This window comes from Chenopodium quinoa, unplaced genomic scaffold (assembly GCF_001683475.1).
Source record: "Chenopodium quinoa cultivar QQ74 unplaced genomic scaffold, ASM168347v1, whole genome shotgun sequence".
In the NCBI taxonomy this organism is placed as follows: domain Eukaryota; kingdom Viridiplantae; phylum Streptophyta; class Magnoliopsida; order Caryophyllales; family Amaranthaceae; genus Chenopodium; species Chenopodium quinoa.
In genome coordinates this window covers 10,811-32,035 of record NW_018744052.1, presented here as the reverse complement: position 1 = coordinate 32,035, position 21,225 = coordinate 10,811, and the positions used below count along the sequence as shown (strand labels likewise).

At 35.4% G+C, this 21,225-nt stretch overlaps 1 protein-coding gene across 1 annotated transcript; it reads left to right on the top strand.

Annotated features, from left to right (window-relative positions):
• The first annotated feature begins 492 nt into the window (after positions 1-492).
• LOC110690625 (ethylene-responsive transcription factor ERF086-like) lies at positions 493-2,405 on the top strand. The gene has a single exon (XM_021867473.1). It carries the CDS (start codon positions 750-752, stop codon positions 1,818-1,820), a length of 1,071 nt encoding a protein of 356 aa, XP_021723165.1. The 5' UTR covers positions 493-749; the 3' UTR covers positions 1,821-2,405.
• The last annotated feature ends 18,820 nt before the right edge of the window (positions 2,406-21,225 follow it).

Below are 21,225 nucleotides of genomic sequence, written 5' to 3'. Positions count from 1 at the left end.
GATAATATAGTCACGTGGAGTTTTGTATTCGTCTCATTCTATAATTTAGTATTATCAAGTTTTTATAATTTTTACACATATAAAAATAGATTCTTATATGTATTAAAACGTGTTTTGAAGATCGTAAAAAGTCAAATGTTAAAAAAAAAGTGCGTAATTACCAAGACGGACCTTCGTATAATGCATGGTATAATACTCCCTCCATCTCCAAAACTTCGACCCTTTTGGCCTAATTTTAGCTCAAAATGATCAATCCATTTGCATTAAAATATCCACCAATTAACAAAAATATTTATGCAAAATTTGCTTTTCCATATAAAATTTTATTTTTTCATTTATTTTTAATACTTTATCTCTCTACTTTTTTACAAATTTCATGTAAATTTATTTTATTTTATTTTTTGAAATAAAACTCATGTAAATTTATCTTTCTAATATGTTTTTATTTCTTTTTATTTAATTTTCTTAATAATCGCGAAATCAACCCTGAATTTTTTGGGACAAAAGGAGTAAGTAAATAAATGGGGTTGATTTGTGCGTGTAAAGAATTTTAGAATCTAGACTGTAGACTCACTAAATGTTTGATCATTCAATTAAATGACATGATTCCATATTTTTTGTATTGTCCTTTTCCTTCTCATGATCACCTTTTTCCTCCCTTTATATAGCCTTCCAAACTTGCACAATCTTCCTCATTCCCAAAACAAAACCAACAAACAACTTCACATTCTTCCTCTCAACATCAAAAAATGTCAACAACAAATACCCCACAAAAAACATTCATGAAACCAGCCTTTGAACAACAACAACAAATATGCTCTGCTTCAATGCTCTTCCCATTCCTCCAAAGGAACACCTCTATATCTCAGACTAATGAGAGGAGAGGTCGGCGAAAGCAGGCCGAACCCGGCCGGTTTCTAGGAGTCAGGAGACGGCCGTGGGGCCGATACGCAGCCGAGATTAGAGACCCAACTACTAAAGAACGACATTGGCTAGGTACCTTTGATACTGCTCATGAAGCTGCTCTTGCTTATGATAGAGCTGCCCTTTCAATGAAGGGTACTCAAGCTAGAACTAATTTCATTTACTCTGAAACCACCCCTTTTTTCCCTCTTCTTTCACCTTTTGATGGTCCTTCTCTTTTACCTTCTTCTTCTAATCATTTCTTCTCTCTTTCTCCTCCTCTTCCTAACAAACCATCCACTTTTACTACAACTAATAATATTGTTCCCACCACTCCACCACCACCACCACCTCTTCATACGGCCTCGGCCGAGTCGAAAATCGACACCTATACTAGTATTAGTACTCATCATACATCCACAAAACATAATGATTTTAGCTTCATTACTAATAATGATAACTCAGGTTATTTGGGTTGCATTGTACCTGAAAATTGCTTAAGACCAACTCCTCCTTCCGAAAATGACCCTCATCATATCCCTAATAATAATAATGTAGGGTACGACCTTACACTATCACATTCTGATAATCAAAGCATGCCTACACCAATGTTGTTATCGTCGTCGTATGAACCTAAAGATGATTATTCATTCTCATCTTTCAGCAATAATGCTAATGAAGAAAACATAAGTGGTAACTTGGCATTGGAGATTAGCAGTAATTTCAGTGATTACTGCGATGACCTCGCCACGATAATTAATCATCCATTAATGATGGAAGAAGGTTGCATGATGGAAGGGTTATATCCTATGATTGAAGACATAGCAGCAAGTTCTTATTTTACAATGCCTTGTGCTGGTTTTAGTAGGGCACCTTATTATGATGATATGCTTGACTTGGGATATTCACTGTTTTAGTAGCATAGCTTTAACTTCCAATAAGATAATTAATTAATGCATGATTATATATTATAAAGGTACTTCTATATATAGTTAGATGTTTCATTGTTTTGAAAGATCTTGCTACTGCTTTTTTATATGTAATTACACTATATATTTTGATGTAGTACACATAATATCATGTATATGAGTGGCTGCAGTAGGTCGTGTTAAATAAGACTTCACCCGTTTCAATTTTATTTTATTTTATTTTTTATTTTTTTTTATAGTAATTGACATGTTTCTTATATCATGTTTGTCAATTCATTAATTTACCCATAATATCTCTAATTATCAATTCATACAAGATGATAGTTTGTTCGATGTGTACATTTTTTTTTTTTTTTTGTTTTAGTGAGTAAATGAGTTACACTAGCAATAGAAATTACAAATAAGAGATACTGATTCAAACCATTACAATAAGTAAAATGGCTGCACTATAGATTGAACCTAAGAGGCTAACACCAAAGGTTTTGATAATTAAGTACATTACCATTAATCTAATGTCATTTATTAATTGCATTATAATTGTAATTTAACTATTAGATTTTATCTTACATAATTTTTTTATAAGATGGTACAACCTATTCCACTTAGTTCCCATTGTAGATCCACCTCTAGTAATCCATCATACACACATACTCTCGGTCTTTGTCACTAGGTTGATACCTATTTAACTATCTATGTACTTTATTTATTTATATATATTTCATTCTCTCATATTTTTTATTTATTTAGTATACTATTTTAAAGTTACTTCATATGTATAGTAATTTAGTGGGACAATATATGATGGGTAAATTTATAAAGGTAAAGTTGTAGTAACTTCATATAAACATTTGTAATATACTAATATGCAACACAATTAAAATTATAGGACAAACAAATTAAGAATTGGAGCAAACAATGAAACAAAAAGTGCCAAAAGGGATTAATATTTTCGTTCCGTAGCATCAAAGTTCCTAGTCATCGTAAGGTTTCCAACTAATCCACCAAATATTGAATTTTGAAAATTTGTCGATAAAATTGCATTGAGACAAAAACATTTGGAGTGCATGTGCTTGCAATTAACAAAAATAAAAACGAACTTGTGTTTTGAAATATTTGAAAGCAAAATAAAATAAATAAAAATTAAAAAGTAAAGATTTGTAATAGCCATCCATATGGCCATATGTATTTATGGTTCCATTTTGGGTGGAGTTGTTGTGATAGCAATACACCGGAAAATAAGGGAAAGAGAAAGGCAAGACTGCATTAGATTATGTTTTTCATTTTATTTTCTTTATTTTTTTAAGAAAAAAGAGATAATGATTATATTAAATTAACTCCAATTCCATCAAAGTGGGGATACTTTGAGGGAAAAGACCCAAGCATACATACTTCGAGTTTAAACTCGTATCCCACTGTGTCACGAGGTGAGCGACAATGTTACAAGCTCTTTTAACATGAGAGGAAGAACAAAATTCAAACTAGCCATATCAAACCTAACGAAAAAGTCCAAAGGGAGGGTTGTGAGATACGAATCTCGTGTCTCACAAGGGTAGTTTAGGAATTTTTCCATATTAAAGTACCTATATACATTAAAGTACCACTAGAGGTCACAATGGTATATCTTTAACTCCTAGTAGTACATTGTCATTATCTAGTAGTATAAGTTTATTCATTAGTAGTAAATAATTAATTTAGACCTAAGAGTTAGGAAAAATCTAAGTTAATCTTTAAGGACCTTAAACTTTCAGTAGTACTATTTCAAATTTCAACAGTACAACGTTATTGTCCAATGATATAAGAATAGTATCCAGTGAAAAATCTTAAACAAACTGATTTTTCTTAAGCAAATTTACTAGTTGTCATATTAAAAGCTATTTTAGAATTCTTTCAATCTTAATTGTAGAAGCTGCGTTAATTTGGTATCAGAGTCATACGGTTAAATTTAAACTAAATTGGTAATTAAATTAATAATTAAGTAAAACTGGTGAATACTATACCTTCTATTGAGTGTAAGAAGCCTGATTTTAAGCACTACTATCATATTCTTGAAAATAATAATAATTTTGGCCCATTCCTTAATTATATAGTAGATCAAATTGGTGAATTAAGATCGAAAGTTGATAACATACATGCTCATTATATTAATATCGAAAATAAGATATCAATAACCACAACCGATATTTAAAAAAAAAGTGATTTAAAAGAACAGGTTAAACAAGTTTAACTTGCTTTAACAAACGAAGTTAGGCATCAATTGGGTAAAAGAAGTATCACCTAATAAAGAGAAAATTGTCCTGTATAAATATAAGTAGACTTTTCAAAATTTATATAAAAATAAAATTTTTTATTGTATCACTGCCTAAAAAACCTACTAGTAACCTAGAAAAGAATAAAGAAACTAAAGAGGATCCCTCATCTTCAGGAGAAAACGTTTAATAACAAACTACAAATTTTGTTTGATAAAGAAGACAACCCTAATAAGCTAAACGAAATCATGAACTTAATTTCTAAAAAAGGAATTTATCCTGAAATGGAGGAAAATAATTATGTTTCTTTAGAAGAAGATTTATATCTACAAATGGGATTGAAAAAATTAGATGATCTGGACTTTCTACCTATAGAAGTTGTCCAACAAAAGATTGAAAACAAATAAGGTAAAAAAGAGTAATGAATAATAATGATGTTGGAGAAGAAATTATTAATAAAAGTATTAACATAAACAATGTTATCAAAAGACCTAGGTATCAAGGAGAAGAAAGTTGCACACGACCAAGATACATACTAGGGAAGAGTACCCGGTTTAGTGTCAAGGTTATGCCTAATCATATACGTACCTAAACAAGAAGAAGTGACTCTTGAACCTATAAGTCAAACTAGTTATAAGCTTAAATTAGATAGTGTAAGAGATAGACAAGATGTTTTGGATCAGTGAAAAAAGAGTATGAGTAGTAGTGTACTTAATTTAAACACTGAATGGACTTCTGAAAATTTCTTAAATTATATCGAACATAGTCTCTATGGCTGTGTAGAAGACTTATACAATGGAATAGATGAAGAAGTCAAAACCACATTAAGAGCTAGTGAATCTCCTACTAGAATGTGTAGACAATTATGTTAATACATTGAGTTAGAATTCATTGGTTCTAGAGCTGATCCTAATGAAAAACGAATGAAATTAATATCAAAGAAAGTTAAGTAATTTGTCCATTTGTAATATGAAATATGTTGGTAATTACATTATGGAATTTGAAACATATTATTATAATATTGGTGAAAATGAAATAAATCTTGGAATGTTCTATGACAAATTATCCAGTCCCCTTAATGAAGAAATTAGCGAAAAATATCAAGAATGGAGAGATAAATTCTTAGTTAGGGATGCCCTAGGTAATATAATTGCTTTTCTGAGAAAATGGATTGAAAAGAAATGTCGAGAGGTTGCAGGAACTCAACAAATGAAAAGACAATTTCTCACTTGTTGGGATTTCCCAAATAACTATGGATGTGAAAGAAAATACTATAATAAGAGAAGGAATTATAAGAAAAATAAATTTGAACGATCAAGAGGAGAAACCTATAAGAAAAAGTATTATAAACATAAATATGGAAAAACCAAGTAGGTGTTTTTAGAAATGCAACATATTGTCCTGAGAGAAAGAAAACATGCAAGTGTTGGACTTGTGGAGAATTAGGACATTATGCTAATGAATGTAAGAAAGATAATCATAAACTAATAGAAGCTTTACAAAGTTGGGATTACATAGAAATACCAGAAGACAAAGGTTTAGAATTGACTTTAAGTAATAATAAGGGAATAGTAGAAATAACAGAAGAGGAAAATGAGTATAATAAATAATATGATGGAAGGAGAAGTATTAGAAAACTCATAATCAGATGACAATGAGGATAAAAGTAAAATGACTATAGGTCAACTAAAAAGAGCTGAGTATTCATTTGAAGACAATGACCTAGATCAACTAAACAAAGAAAACTGGAATTTCCCCCAGATTACTAAGGATAAAATATTTAAACTTCTTTCTTTAAAACTAGAACCAAATATGTATGCGAGGAAATGGAAGGAAGTATAGTAATCAAAGATTGTGAACAAAAGGCAGCCGAAAATCCAAAATTAATATCATAAACTAGAAAAGTATTAAAAAACATAAAGAAAAAGGAAATTATAGTTATATTTGTATTGGTGCAGTTCAAGTATACATAACTCCTTTACAAGATTTTGGCAAGGATGTTAAATGCTTGAGTTTTATTTGTGATATAAGACATAAGGAATTTTATGATCAAATAATTAGTGGTATCACATGTAACCTAAGTCAAGGAACGGTAAGCTATATATGTGAACCAAGATATTATGTGAGCTTAGAGGATTCATTTGCGTCAAATTTTTTAGCTAGCAAGCTATTAACAGAAGGAGTGAAAATGCATAAAGGAACACGACCCATACAATTAAGATGGAAGGTGGTTTATAAGTTGGTAAACACTATAGATTCATCTCTTAAGAAACAAATAGTCAATGCCTAGATATATGAGCAAGGAGAAGGTAAAAAATTACACCGATAAAAGTAAATCCTAATGAAATTGAAATTAAAAAAAACTTGGGAGGAATTCTTAATGAACATTGCAGTTAGTAATAGATCAAGTAAGATGTTAGTTGATAAATCAGGATTACTTCATATTGGAATGACTACAAAACCTAAAATACAGAGAAATACGAGTCTTAGAGCACCAAATCTAAGCCGACAAAATTCAACAACCGACAAAATTCAATAATAATAAGAATGAAAAAAACAAGGTGATGAAAAGCTAGAAGAGGATGAGGAAGAAATATTAGTTCTACTAAAGAAACGAAATGAAAATATATGAAAGTAAAAAAGCCTTAAGACAAACAGCAAGGCACATCATTGATATGGGGTCATATTCTAATTTAGAGTTTAATGAACATCCAAATAATCCTATTTGATAAAAGGACGGTAATTGGATATAAGACCAAAACGGTGAGTGAACTAGTATATGAAGAAAAAGTTAACATGCAAATGGAAGCTTGTAATGAAGTAATCAGTACTAATCCAAATAGAATTTATATTCCAATTGATATATGCATTGAATAATATAGTAAATATAAATTATGTGCATATATTGATAGTGGTTGTTCTACAGTTCTAGAATTTTTATGGAAAAAAGCAAAAAATCATGTGCAAGTTATTTAGAATTGCTAATAATAGTGTTATGAGGCATACGGAAATAATTGAAAAATTACCAATAGAAATTGGAGGAGTTCGATGTGTTATTCCTACTTTATGGGCAACTAATTAACCTAGTCATGATATGATTATAGGAAATAATTTTCAGAGATTATACTCTCCATGCACTCAAACCATTGATCAAATTATCTTTACTATTAATGGTCATTCTGTTCCCATATAGAAAATAACAAAGCCTTATACTCATCAGAATATGGAATATACGCACAGCCAGCGTGATGATAGGGTTACCCCTAGACAACGAGAGGTTGCACTTAGAATTTAGGAAAAATTGCTCCCATTAATCTGAACTTTGCCTCGTCCGCCGAAATTAATCCCAACTTTCGTTTATTATCTATCACTCCCAACTTTAGGGGGTATTAATTTCTATTGAACCCAAATGACTTGCAACCGGTCAATCAGGTAAACATTTCTGAATTATTATTTTTTGCACACGTGTCAATATGTAATTGGTTGAAAAAAAATAGAGAAAATAAAAAAAAAAAAGAAAAATGTAAAAAAAAAAAATCCTAAAACTAACCTAGTTGCCGCACCTCCACCACCACACCACCACCATCGACAAATGCCCTGCTCACCACACTACCACCACCGACGCACTCCCTTCCTAGCCATTACTACCGAAAAACCCATCAAAGGCCTAACCGGCCGTTTCCCCAGCAAAATTGGGCACCGAATTGAAAGTGGCCACAACGCAACCCCCTCCCTGAAATCGACCACGTAGATTGGCCACAAATTGCCGAAATTGGCCGATGTTGGGGCTGAATACCCTACACCGGCCGATTTCGTGGCTGATTGTCGAAGGGTTAAGGATTGGGCGCTGTTGGGAATGGGGGTTTCGGGGGTGGGGAGGGGGTTTAGGAGGTGGTTGGGCTGTTGGGGAGGGGTTTTCGGGGGTGGGGGAAGGGAAGGGGTGGCTGGGCGGCGGTTTCCGGCAGCGGGGGAGGAGTATTCGGGGATGGGCGCGAATTTCCGACGGGGTGGGGTGGTGATGCAGTGTTTTCCGGGAATGGGGGGTGGTGGCTGGGTTTGGGAGTTTTTTTTTTATTTTTGTTTTTTTTATTTTTTCTTTTTTTAAAATTTATTTTGGACCTATTACGTGTTGACACGTGTCTAGGTAACCTGCTACATCACGTTGGATGACTTGTTGGGTGCAATAGAAATTAATACCCCCTAAAGTTGGGAGTGATAGATAATAAACGAAAGTTGGGATTAGTTTCGGCGGATGAGGCAAAGTTCAGATTAATGGGAGCAATTTTTCCTAGAATTTATGAGTGTTATTCATCATTAATAAATCAGGTAATTTGAATAAGCAGCAAGAAAAATTATGTGAGAATTATATTCAACAAATTCAATAGAACATTGGGAAAAGGATAAGGCACTTGCTAAGATAACTCTAACGAATCCTAATAAGATCATTAGAGTAAGACAAATGATCTAGACCTACAAAGATATACAGAAATTTGATGAAAAAATAAAAGAGTTGCTAAATAAAAAGCTAATTAGGAATAGCAAGAGTCCTCATAATTGTCCAGCATTCATGGTAAGGAATCATGCAGAGCAGAAAAGAGGTAAAGCTAGAATGGTCATTAATTATAAATAGCTAAATGACAATACTGTTTTTGATGGCTATTACATTCCTAATAAAATTGTGTTATTTAATATAATACAAGGAGCCACAGGGTTTTCTAAAATGGATTGTAAGAGTAGCCACTTGTACATAACTAACTTTAAGTAACACCCAAAAAGTGTTACATTGTAACACCCCTATAATTCTCTCTTAATGTGAATAACCTGTGTATAACCTGAACAATTTCAAGAGAATTATTGGCGTGCTACCGCCACGTGTTCAAACGTTAAGGATTTTTCAAAAAATAGCATCGGAAAAACTAAATCAAGTATATAAGTTCAAAACCAATAAGCAAAACCAAATCAACTCTTACAACTTGGAACCCTTAAGGCCCTTATTCAAACCTTAAACCAATAGAAATAGTATGAAAGTAAAGTTGAGTTTAAATAACTTTAAAAGTAATTGATAATAAAAATAAGAAAAGTAACCAACTCTCTACTCAAGATCCCACCATCTAGAAACGGATGCTGCATGTGTAAGAACCTGTGGTTAATCTGCTCCCCAATATTACAAGTGTAAAAATTGGATCATCACATGGTTATTGAAAGGCGAAGGCCATGACCAAAGAAAGACACACACAAAAGCACGCAATCAGCAAAGCTGAGTACATACAAGCTACGAGATAGATTAAGAAATCCCTAACGTGCTACTAATAATCAATCATCATGCATCATTAAACTATAGACTCAACACATGACTCAATTATCAATTCTTATTAAGACTTCACTAGTTGATAGTAGCTAACTCAGCTCATTTCAATTTATTCATTTCATTGGATTTAGCAATAGACAAGGTTGTCCAACCCATGCTCCATTTGGAACATCAATAAAAGAAAAACCCCATGCCTCCTTTCGGAAACATCAATAAACATCCAACGACCACGGGCGCGACTCCGTGACCGTAGTTAGTATGAGATCTCACCTAACTCCTAGTTTAAAAAAAAAATATTTGAAATAAGAGACTCGTAGATCAGGCGGCCTCGAGAAAAGTACACGGCTAATACCCTATGTACCCCAACCCCTGATTGTCATTACTCCAGATGTGCACCAATCCAGTGTTTTATTGCTCATCCTTCTTGCACTTTACGTGATTTACAAGTTTAAACTTGGTGATGACTCATATGCAAACGATACAATCAATCAAATATCAATTCAATCAAGTAAACAAGTTTCCAATTTCATTTCTTGATTTATAAGTGACAAGCAACATTTATTATTTATTCCTTTAACTACCCCGGTGTATAAACACCTCCCCTGCTTAAGGCACCCTAAAACCTTAACCTCGTCTTATAAGACTTGAATTCTTTCTTTACTCATCCTATTTCAATAATCACGAATGAGTAATAAATAAATCATCTCACATATTCACAAACCTTTGCCTCTCAGCGTATCTTGCAAAGTTAATGCATAAATAATATTTGCAAAGTAAAATAGTGCACTTCATACGGAAATCACAATGTATAACCAAACAATTATTCTCTGTCTTCTCTATACATGATACTAAGTTCTTGTTTCATTCCTAAACATGCTTCTAAAGGTAAGGTTTCATAACTCGTACGTACCTTAAGTAAACGAATTGTTTGGCCACTTTACCAACTAGAAATCACCTTCTATAAAGTCCTCTCCTAAACCAAACAACAATAATTCAATCAATACCCAAGAGATTAAATTTATAGCAATACCAAACTACTTTGAAATCCCTTAAACCATTGAAATAATACCTTTAATTTTTCATAATAGTTAAAGTTAATAATTTAATAGTTCAACTATAAGTTTATATGTTAAAATCATGAAAATATAGCTTATAACATGAATTTCCAGCAACTTTAATTTAAAGTAAGGAATATAATCTGAAAATTAAGTTTAAGATAACAAAATAACCTCATAAACATCTCTACTTAAAATAATTATTATTTAGTAGATTAGTATGTTAAAACCTTAAAATTCCATCATAAAACCATGATTTAAAACCTTTAAAACCAAGACTAAAAATCTGAAAATTTAATTCAATAATAGAATGTATAAATACAACAATCTAAACTTGAAATATATAATTAGAATTCAATTAGTTTCATAAAACCTCAATAAAACCTTCAAATTCTCAATTTAAACCCTAAAATAAACATAATTCAAATTTGAAAATTAATTTTAATACTAACAATAAAGATTATATGCTAATATAATAAACATAAGGTTAGTCCAATCCCCTAACACGAATTTAGCCCTAAAATCCCCAAATAATCAAGTTTAAAGCTCTAATTTCACAAATGATCTGAAAATTTAAAATACATATAATAATTTATAAACTTGATAATTTCTCATGCTTTTAAGGAATTCAAACAAGATTAAAGAAATTAAAACTAACAATATAAATTAAAATAAAGATCTTTAATAATAGCAAGAAAGAAGGAGAAATAAGGGTGGAAGGAGGGAGAAAGAACCACCGGTGGTGTGCGGGTGGAGCTGCGGTCGCCGGAGGAAGTTGGGCGGCGTCGGTGGTGGTGCTCGGCAGAAGCAGGTAGCAGCGTTTTAAATTTTTTTTTTTTTTTTTTTTTATCTTTTTTTTTTGTGAGCAGCAAGAGGAAGGAGGAAGAAGTGAAATGAATTTTACGTGAAAATGAGAAAGGGTGTGAGGGTTTTGGAGGTTTTATTTGGGCCTTTGGTTTTAGATTAGGAGTAAAACTTGAGGTTTTGGGTTTGAGTAAGACTTAAGTAATAGGCTAGTAAAATTAAAATGGATTATGATTTAAATTAAACACTTAATAGTTTTAGCTTGAAAATCTTATTGTTTTTACATGAAAATAATTCATATTATAAAATAAAAATAAAAATATTTGTATAAATAATAAATAAATATACTTTAATTAGGTTGAAAATATGGGGGATTACATACATAATACGGTAAAAGTGTTATTATATACAACAGGTAACACTTTAATGGGTGATACATCCGCCCATGTTACCTAAGGTTTTATGTAACACTCTGGGTGACGTATGGTAACATTTTTAAAAGTGTTACTATAAACCTTCTTATCTAACACTTTTCATATTATTAGTATCATTTTTAAAGTGTTACTTATAATTTCTTATGTAACACTTACTTACCTTTAGTATCATTTTTGAATCATACAATAACACTTTATCTGACATTTTGTATCACTTTTGTGATTTAATGTAACACCTTATTGATTATTAGGTAACATTTTTCATTTATTATTATTATTATTATTATTATTATTATTATTATTATTTCAGAAGAATAATCCAACCTTTGTCTCATTCTCCCAGAATAATCCAACCTTTCGATTAACCTTGAATAATCCTAAGTTTACTATATATTTATCCTAGCAACCCCAGCAGGTCACCTTACCCTTTTCAACTGGTTACCATCCATGTGGCAATTTTTGATTGGTCAAATTTTTATTTTTAATTTAAATAATAAATTTAAATTCTGAAAAAAAAAAAAAACTTCTATTACCTTCCCTGACCCTCTGTTTGTTTCCCTATCCTCCTCCTTCCTCCATTATCACCCACCAACACCACTCAACAAACCATCACAGCACTACAAACACCACCACCTAGAACCACCACAAACAACCACTGACATCACAACTCACCACAACATCCATGACCCACCCACAACCGAAAACAATACCCACAATATCAACGGCTTACGGCCGCCCAATTCAACCCAAAATTCAATTGAGAGGGAGAAAAGAGAAGGAAATTGGTGGGAGTTGGGGTTTCGTGTTCTGGGTAGGTAGAATTGGGGTTTCGGGTATGGGTTGGGGTGGGTTGGTGAATTCGGGTATGGCCGTATACGACTAGGTGGGATTGGTGGTTGTGGGTTTGGTGGGAGTGGGTTTGGGTGGGGTTAGTGGTGGCGGAGGTGGTGAGGTGAGGTGAGGTTGTGGGTGGGTCATGGATGTTGTGGTGAGTGGGTTAGGCTGACAGTGGATGGGAGTGGGTTAGGCTGACAGTGAGGTGAGATGAGGTTGTGCACGGTGGCGACAAGGTTGAGAGAGGTGAAGAAGCCATTGTTAATGGCTGGAAGATGTTGAAGAGGAGAGAAGGAAGAAGGTAGGGAAATTAATTAAGGAAAATAAAAAAATAAATAAAAATAAAAAAGTAACCTGAAGTTCAGGTAACCGGTCAAAAAGGCTCGGTAAGAGAAGATAAGTAGTATACTTAGGATTATTCAAGGTTAATCAAAAGGTTGGATTATTTTGGGAGAACAAGTTAAAGGTTGGAATATTCTTGTGAAATTTTCCTTATTATTGTTGTTGTTGTTGTTGTTGTTAAAAATGACAAAAACCTACAAAATCGACCGAATATATGAAAATATGCAAATTTTTTTATTTTTTTAAATATAAAAATAATATAAACATGTACAACAACCAAGAATATGAAAATAAAATACATGATAGACCATAATTTGAATTGATACAATTTCATAGTTTAAAAAAAAAAATTCATCCATAAACACCAATTTGTTTGTTTGGCTAAATAATCTAATAATCAAATAGAAAGAAAATTAACTTCGGTCTCTTGAGGCAAAATAAGTCAGCAACTCAGCACAACAGCAAAGAGACCGCAGTAATAACAACTACTAGTAGTAACAACGAGCGGATAGAAGCAGCTAATAGTACCAGCAGATAGCAGAAGCTACAGGCCAGCAGACAGGAATACCAAGCCAGCAGACAGCAGTAGGCATTAGTAAACGTAGTAACAGCGTAGGAGGTAGCAATAACAACATACAGTAGTACCAGGTCAGCAGAATTGCAGTAGAAAGCAGAGCGTACTAGCTGTGGGCATCAGTAAAAGCAGTCACAACAACAAGTAGTAATAACAAGACTGTAAAAATAAAAACTAACTATTGTTAATATTCTCGCTTTCTTAAAGTGAAAGGAAGACACTGAGGCTAATCTATCACATGAAATAAAAGTGGTTCATAGCACGTTGTATCTCATCTAAAACAATCCAAGTCCACTACTCCCACTGCACATTATTGAAAGATAGTAAAAGAAATCAAACATAAGAGTATTGATCTATGACTGGCAGATTGTCAATTCTCTCTTGCCTTTTATTATTTCAATTTCTTGAAGGAACGAATAGGTCCTGAAGAACTTTATACTGATCAACTGATGTAGACAGAATTAGCAATTCTTGATATAAGATATACTCTTTCAGAAAAGACTAATTACACAGCCTGATTTACTAGGTGAATGAGGAGTGACTGGTAAATCCACAGTATTTTCAGGTAAAAAACAAGAAAAATGGTAGCATCAACATCTGCCATAGCAGTAGAAAATGGGCTTACCTCGCCATTCCTGTTGGGTAGGAAAAAAAGTTGCGGCTCTTAACAACAAAGTCATCACTACAACTAGCAAGAAGTTGTGGCTGCTGTAACTCCTTAAATTGAAATAATATTGACATCTGAAAAATAAAGAGCATTGAAATCATCACCAAATGATGATAGAAACTTGTTTCAATATTCCACGGTAGCATAAGTGTTCTAAATTTTAATTAAAATATAAAGCTCCCCCTTCAACAACATTGGCTATTTTTTTTAAGACAAACACGGGAAATTAATTTATTAAGTCAAAATCCGCCAAAGATATAATACTTTGGGGGATAGAATCCATACAAAAACATTCATTACTAGTTCTCGTATCTCCTCTAGCCATAAAGTGAACTACGGTATTCCCTGCCCGTCGAACATGAACACAATTAAAGAATAGGGTGGAGTGATTCCCACTTATATATATATATCCAGTAATCTTATAAATAATTTCAGAATACTTGTTCTAATTTATTGTGAGAATGATCATCTTAAGTATTACTGCACAGAGGAACACATAAGCAATTCATCTCATTTTCTACGTTAGAGCCTAAAAACATGAAAATATCCATCAAGAGATCAAACTCGACAACATATGCAATTACTTATGATCGTAGGGGCTACAACAAGATAATGATCTTGGCATCAAATGCCACTTTCTTTGCAAAGAAAAATACTTTCCTAATAAATTGGATGCTTTTAACGGTAAATAATCCACCTTCAATTGACATTATTAGGGAATTGTGGAAGATCAGAGCATAAAACTTTAGGAATGAATCATATATATAGAATAATGCAGAAATTATTCATGAAGCTTAAGAGTTAGTGAACCCAGCAGTGGGACTAAAACTAAAGTTTAATGTAAAAATGTGAAGCAAATTAAAACAAGCTTGCAGTTATTGTTTTACATAACTTACATCTACTAGTGTAACTGCCATGCGTGTAGTGGCAATTTTTCAACCATCAACACCATGAATTTCAACGCCTCTAACATTCTAGTTCTAGTCCATTACAATAGCCTGTAATTAGCAAAAAAAGAAAAGGAAAAAAAAAGCTTACTATCAAATTGTGAGAAAGCAACAAGACAAGAACCCAAATATCAAAGAAGTCAAACCAAACAGAAGCTAAACGCAATGAACCCACCAACCTAATATCATAACTAAGCTTTGAGGAAACGGTGTCCATACAATTACTTCTCATTCTGGAAATTGATGGAAAGACTATAAGTTCAATCCTTCATGTCATCATTAGGCCTCAATATCTATATGACACACAAGTAATTAAATTTAATTATGCCAATCTAAGTTGGTTATCAAGAAAACATATACAACTTGATTGTAGTGCCCAATCTAGTTCGATTCGAGAAACATACATACTACAAGTACCTCTCAATCTACATACTACGACAGTTTGAGCAATTTCTAATCATTCTAGTTAGTTGACGGGATTTAAAGTGCCAAAATTGCATTTCTAATCAAAGCCATTAGAAAAATTAAAATGAGAGCTAAAGTTAATAAAATCAAAATAGTAAGACTAAAAAATGGAGATAATTTCAGCTCTTTAATTAGCTTATTAATCTAATTAGCTTGGAATGAAAATCAAACTGATTTTAGCACAAAGTATAACTTTTACTTTAAAGTTTTAGTTACTCCAACGTACCACCACAACTCCAATTAGTAATCACAAATTCACCATCAAACAATAAAAATTGTCAAAATCAACAGATAAAAATCAAAGTAAAAATTACAAATAACCCAAAAAAAAACAGAAGAAAGAGAATGAACCTCAATAAGCACCACCATTACTGCCTCTTCGTCGCTGCCAGCACCACACACAATCAATAACTTCTTCACTGTAGTTTAAATGAAGAATAAGTAGTGGGAAGAAAATTTGAGAAGAGATTTATCAATTTGTCACATCACGCACCTTGAAAAACCCTAATTTAGTCGAATCTATTCATACATAGATACAATCCCCTAAAAACTAAGATGAACCACGAACATTAGAGCGGTGGCCAAAATCCTCAAAATCAGCCATTGGAGCGATGGCCAAAACCCTAAGCAGCAGATGTTTTCGCACTAGTAGCCGAAACCCTTTTATATCAGCCAACCTTGCACTGGTGGCCGGCAAGCTGGTTACAATTAAAGCGTGGAGAGGACGAGGGAAAGTTGTTTGAAGGAGATGCAAAAGGGAGGAACATTGTATTAAATTGGAGATTAGAGCGTGAAAAACTAAGTGAAGGAGTTTTTTTTTGTTTTTTTAATAATAATAATAAGTGATGGAGTAATAAATATATGTAATAAAAATAAGGTAACACTTCTTAATGTTACCGTAAAATGTTACCTATTTTAAAAGTTAAAAGTGTTACTTTGTAGTGTTACTTATGTTAAAGGTGTTACAGTAAGTGATACATTCTAAAAAAAATGTTACTAAAGTGCTACTTATAAATCCAATAATTTTACATTTCAAAATATGTTACCAACACGTGTTACATAAACTCAATTATGTACTAGTGGGATACTGGCAAATTAAATGGAAGAAGAGAGCATTCCATTAACTGCATTTAGCTCCCCTCAAGGGCATTATGAATGTTAGTAATGCCTTTTGGATTAAAAAAAATGCCCCACAAATATACCGGAGAAGAATGGACAATATTTTGAGAGAACTTAATCATTGTTTTTTTGGTCCATATAGATGATATTCTACTATTCTCGAAAGATTTAGAATAACATAAGAATTATCTTAAAGCGGTAACTAAAAAATGTGCTGAGCATGGTATAATCCTTGGAGAAGATAAATGTTTTTATGCTAAACAAGAAATTGAATTTCTAGGATTAGAAATTAAAAAGGACAAATAATATTACAAAAGCATATTTTGGAAAAGATTGAAAAATTCCCAGATAAAATTAAAGATGGAAAACAACTAGAAAGATTTCTAGGATGTTTAACCCGTGCTTTTGATTTCATAGAAAATCTTTCTCTATTAAGGAAACCATTACAACAAAAAACTCAAGAAAGAAATAACATGGAACTAGAAGGAAAGTGATTCAAAAAAAGTTCTAGATTTAAAATCTATGTGTAAAGATCTTCTTGTACTAACACTACCTACCAGTGAAGATGATTTAACCCTTGAAACGGATGCTAGTAATGAGCACCAGTGTTGTGTTAAAAATCAAAGAAGGAGAAAGATGTTGTAGATATTGATTAGGGGATTTTTATCCACCAATCACCGTCTGACAAGTGGACCAACCAGGTTCCGCCACGTGTCCTCCACGAAGGTCAACAGGAGCCTGCCACGTGTCAATCACAGATACGTCCTCTACGGACCAATTTAGACACGCCACGTGTCCACCCATGCCAAATGGGAAAACCGGCCATCAAGGCCCAATCCAGTCTAGAGGCCCGATCAGCCCTAGGTTTACCTTAAACCTAGAGAGTGGCACGCTTCTCAAGGCTATAAATACTTAATTAATCCTCATTAGTTAGGTAATCGAAGAATCAAGAAATCAAGCAGAGAAGAACAGAAATATTACGGAATACCAACAACCGGCTAATCTCGCTAACGACGCAGATTACCAACACTAAGCACTCTTACCTAGAGAGATCTTATTACTTTAATTTCCGTATTAATTACTCCTTAATCAGGTACTAACTTGACCGTTGGAGGCGGAGCTCTCAGGAGTCTCCGTTATTTTGCAGGTACAGGCGTCCGGTTCCAGTCTCGGAATTGTAACTCTCCCGCAGGACATCAGAAAACCCCGAAACATTTGGCGCCGTCTGTGGGGAGAGTACTTCAGAGATGGCATCCAAGTCTGTACCGACTCCAGAAGAGAGGCGTCCCCTAGACGACCCTCAAGTTCAGTCGGACCATGATACCGAAAGTGAATTTGAAGTTGAAACTCATACAGCTCCAGACGGGACCCTAAGGGCCCGACGTACCCGTCATACCGAAAGGAGGGAACGGGAGCATCTTCAAACAGGAAGCGAGCCAGCAGGCGCACCGCTTGCTCGGCAACAGCCGACTGATGGGTCTGCTCCCATCACAAGGAATGAACTCATGACCTTCATGAGGGACTTCAAGGGAGAGATTCAAGAGTTGATCAATAAAAAACCGCCTGCTTCAGTCAAAGAGCAGTCGGCCAAGAAACCTTCCACTTCACTGAAGAGGAAGCCAGTTCAAGGGCGAGAGGCGACTCCCCATCCTAAATCCAAGAAGCAGGAGCCACCTGCTCTTGATTTCACAAAACTCCGTTATCCTACGGGAAATAGGAAACCGGTTCGTCATATTCAGGCGGACGGGTCAAAACAAACGTTCACAGATGCTCGGCTCCTGCTAGAGCAGAAGAAGAGTGACCGATTATCAGAGTCGGCTTCTACTTCAAATTTTCAGGACAGTTTGCGAAGTGCCTCGATGAGGCATACTCAGTCGTACCATGAAAGTCAGTCAGGCGGCACCTCCCGTCAGTCCGGCTTTCATAGTGCCCAAGCGGTACCAAACTTACCATTTGTGCCGCAACAACAGTATTTTATGCAGCCACCTCCATTTGGTGGACCTGCAGCAAAAAACGTCCAACCTATGGACTGGCAGCTACGGCTGCTTAGACTTGGTGAACAGCCGTCGGCCTTCTCCAAGGAAATTACTGAAGCCGCTCAGCCGGCCAAAGTAAAAAATGTTCTAGTAGGCGCCTATGACGGCACTACTAACCCAGAAGACCATCTGATGGCATTCACCAACCTGATGTACCTTCAAGGGTTGGATGATCCCACTTGGTGCAAGTGTTTCCCAGCGACTCTCAAGGGAATTGCACAGCAATGGTTCGGCAACCTGCCGACTGGTTGTGTAAACAGCTTTAGGACGCTTGCTTACTTATTTGCCTCCAACTTCGCTATGAACATCCCTGCGAAGAAAACGACCCTTGATTTGGGAACAATTCAGCAGGGCGAGAAGGAGGGGCTTCGTTCTTACATCAGGCGGTTCAACCTGATGAGAATACAGATTCAAGGGTTACCGGATGAGGTAGCTTATACTGACTTTTTTAGAGGTCTCAAAGACGGGTCTACCTTCAAATTTGATTTAGTTCGAAAAAGGGTGGCGACTCTTCAAGAGGCCTTGATTGAAGCAGAAGCCTATATACAGGCGACTGATCTGTGTACGATAAAACAGTCGGACGGGAAGAGGTTCGACAAAAGAGAGGGACGACAGGAACAGTCGTCCAACAAAGATGAGAAAAGAAAAGAGGTCTGGGCGGCTGATTCCTCTAAACAGCCGACTCAGAAAAAGAAAAAAGAATTCAAACCATACTCCCCAAAGTATCTGTTTAACAAGGATAACCAGTTTATCCTAAAAGAAATTAAGGGACGGTTCTCAATTGAGAAGCCGCTCCCCATGAAGGGTTCTGCGAGCAACCGGAACCAAGACAAAATCTGTGCTTATCATGATGACGTTGGTCATCACACCAATGACTGCATCAGTCTCATGCGGTACCTAGACCGTTTGGCTGATCAAGGTGATCTTGACACTTATGTCAAGAAATCTACGGGGAACACTTCCTCAAAAAAGCAGTCGGCCAAAAAGAATCAACAGGCCGACAGTTCCGATACAGATGATGCAGTCGTCTACACTATTGCAGGAGGCTTCTCAGGAGGCGGCCCCACTATTAGGGGCAACAAAGATAATATAAGGCGGTTAGATGTAAATTCGGTTCACCAAGAACGGCCGTCCAAATATACATTTCCTGAGATTGTCATCACTGAAGAGGATCTAGGAGGAATAAGGGGGCTGCATGACGACCCTCTCGTTATTGAATGTAAAGTGGCCAACCAGAGAGTTGGCCGAATCCTCATAGATACCGGGAGCTCCTCAGATCTCATCAGCAGCAATTGTCTGTCAAAACTGAAATATCAGACGGACTGCATACATCCGGCCTCCCACCCTTTAATAGGGTTTGGAGGAGGAGTCGTCCACCCACTGGGACGAGTAGATCTACCCATTCGCCTGGGCGAAAAAGGGGAAGGACGACACATGGTAGTCCGGTTCCTAGTAGTAGAGGAACTCTCGGCCTACAACATGATTCTGGGTCGACCAACCTTGAATAATTCCAAGGCTGTTATAATCCCGTCTCTTATGCTGCTTAAGTTTGAGAGGGATAATGGAACAGTCGGCTCCCTAAGGGGAGATCAGAGGATGGCCCGAGAGTGCTATCTCTCGGATGTCAAGCCCACTGTTATGGCCACTGGGTCAAGTGGAGAAAAAAACAGACCTTGACAATGTCAAGGAGAGTGCGCCTGTTCAAGAAACAGGCGACAAAAAGAGAAAGGCATCCCAGACAGAGTCCGGAAGAAAAGCAAGAAAATAGCAATCATTGGCAGAGGAGCGGCCGGATGAGTTCCGCCCTCAGCCGGCTGGTGAGCATGCGGACCTGATATTAGACGACTCACGTCCTGACCGAACAGTCAAAGTTGGGACGACTGCTCTGAGAAACCTTGGTGACGACTTTCACAACCTGTTGAAAGAATACAAGGACATCTTTGCATTTGAAGTCAATGAAATGCCAGGCATTAGTCCTGATCTGGCAGTACATAAACTCGCTGTGGATCCGAAAAAGAAGCCGGTACGGCAAAAGAAGCGGAACCATGGTGAAGAAAGAGGTCAGGCGGCAGCCGCCGAAGTCAAAAAATTACTTGATGCAGGGTTCATTCGGCAATGTTACTTCCCAGACTGGGTTGCAAATGTGGTGCTTGTTAAAAAGCCGAATGGCACCTGGCGAATGTGTGTAGACTACACAGACTTGAACAAGGTGTGCCCCAAAGACAGTTACCCTCTGCCTAAAATTGATAACCTGGTCGACTCAACAGCCGGCCATGCCTTGATGAGTTTTATGGACGCCTATTCTGGTTTTCATCAAATTCCTTTATGGAAGAAAGATCAGAAGAAGACGGCCTTCGTCACTGATCAGGGATTGTACTGTTACACGGTCATGCCGTTTGGTCTTAAGAATGCCCCGGCTACCTTCCAACGAATGATAAACACAGTGTTCTTTGATCAGATTGGGAGAAACGTCGAGGCATATATTGATGATATGATTGTCAAGACTAAACTTCAGAAAGATCATCTGACGGACCTCCGAGAAACTTTCGCCACACTCAGGTG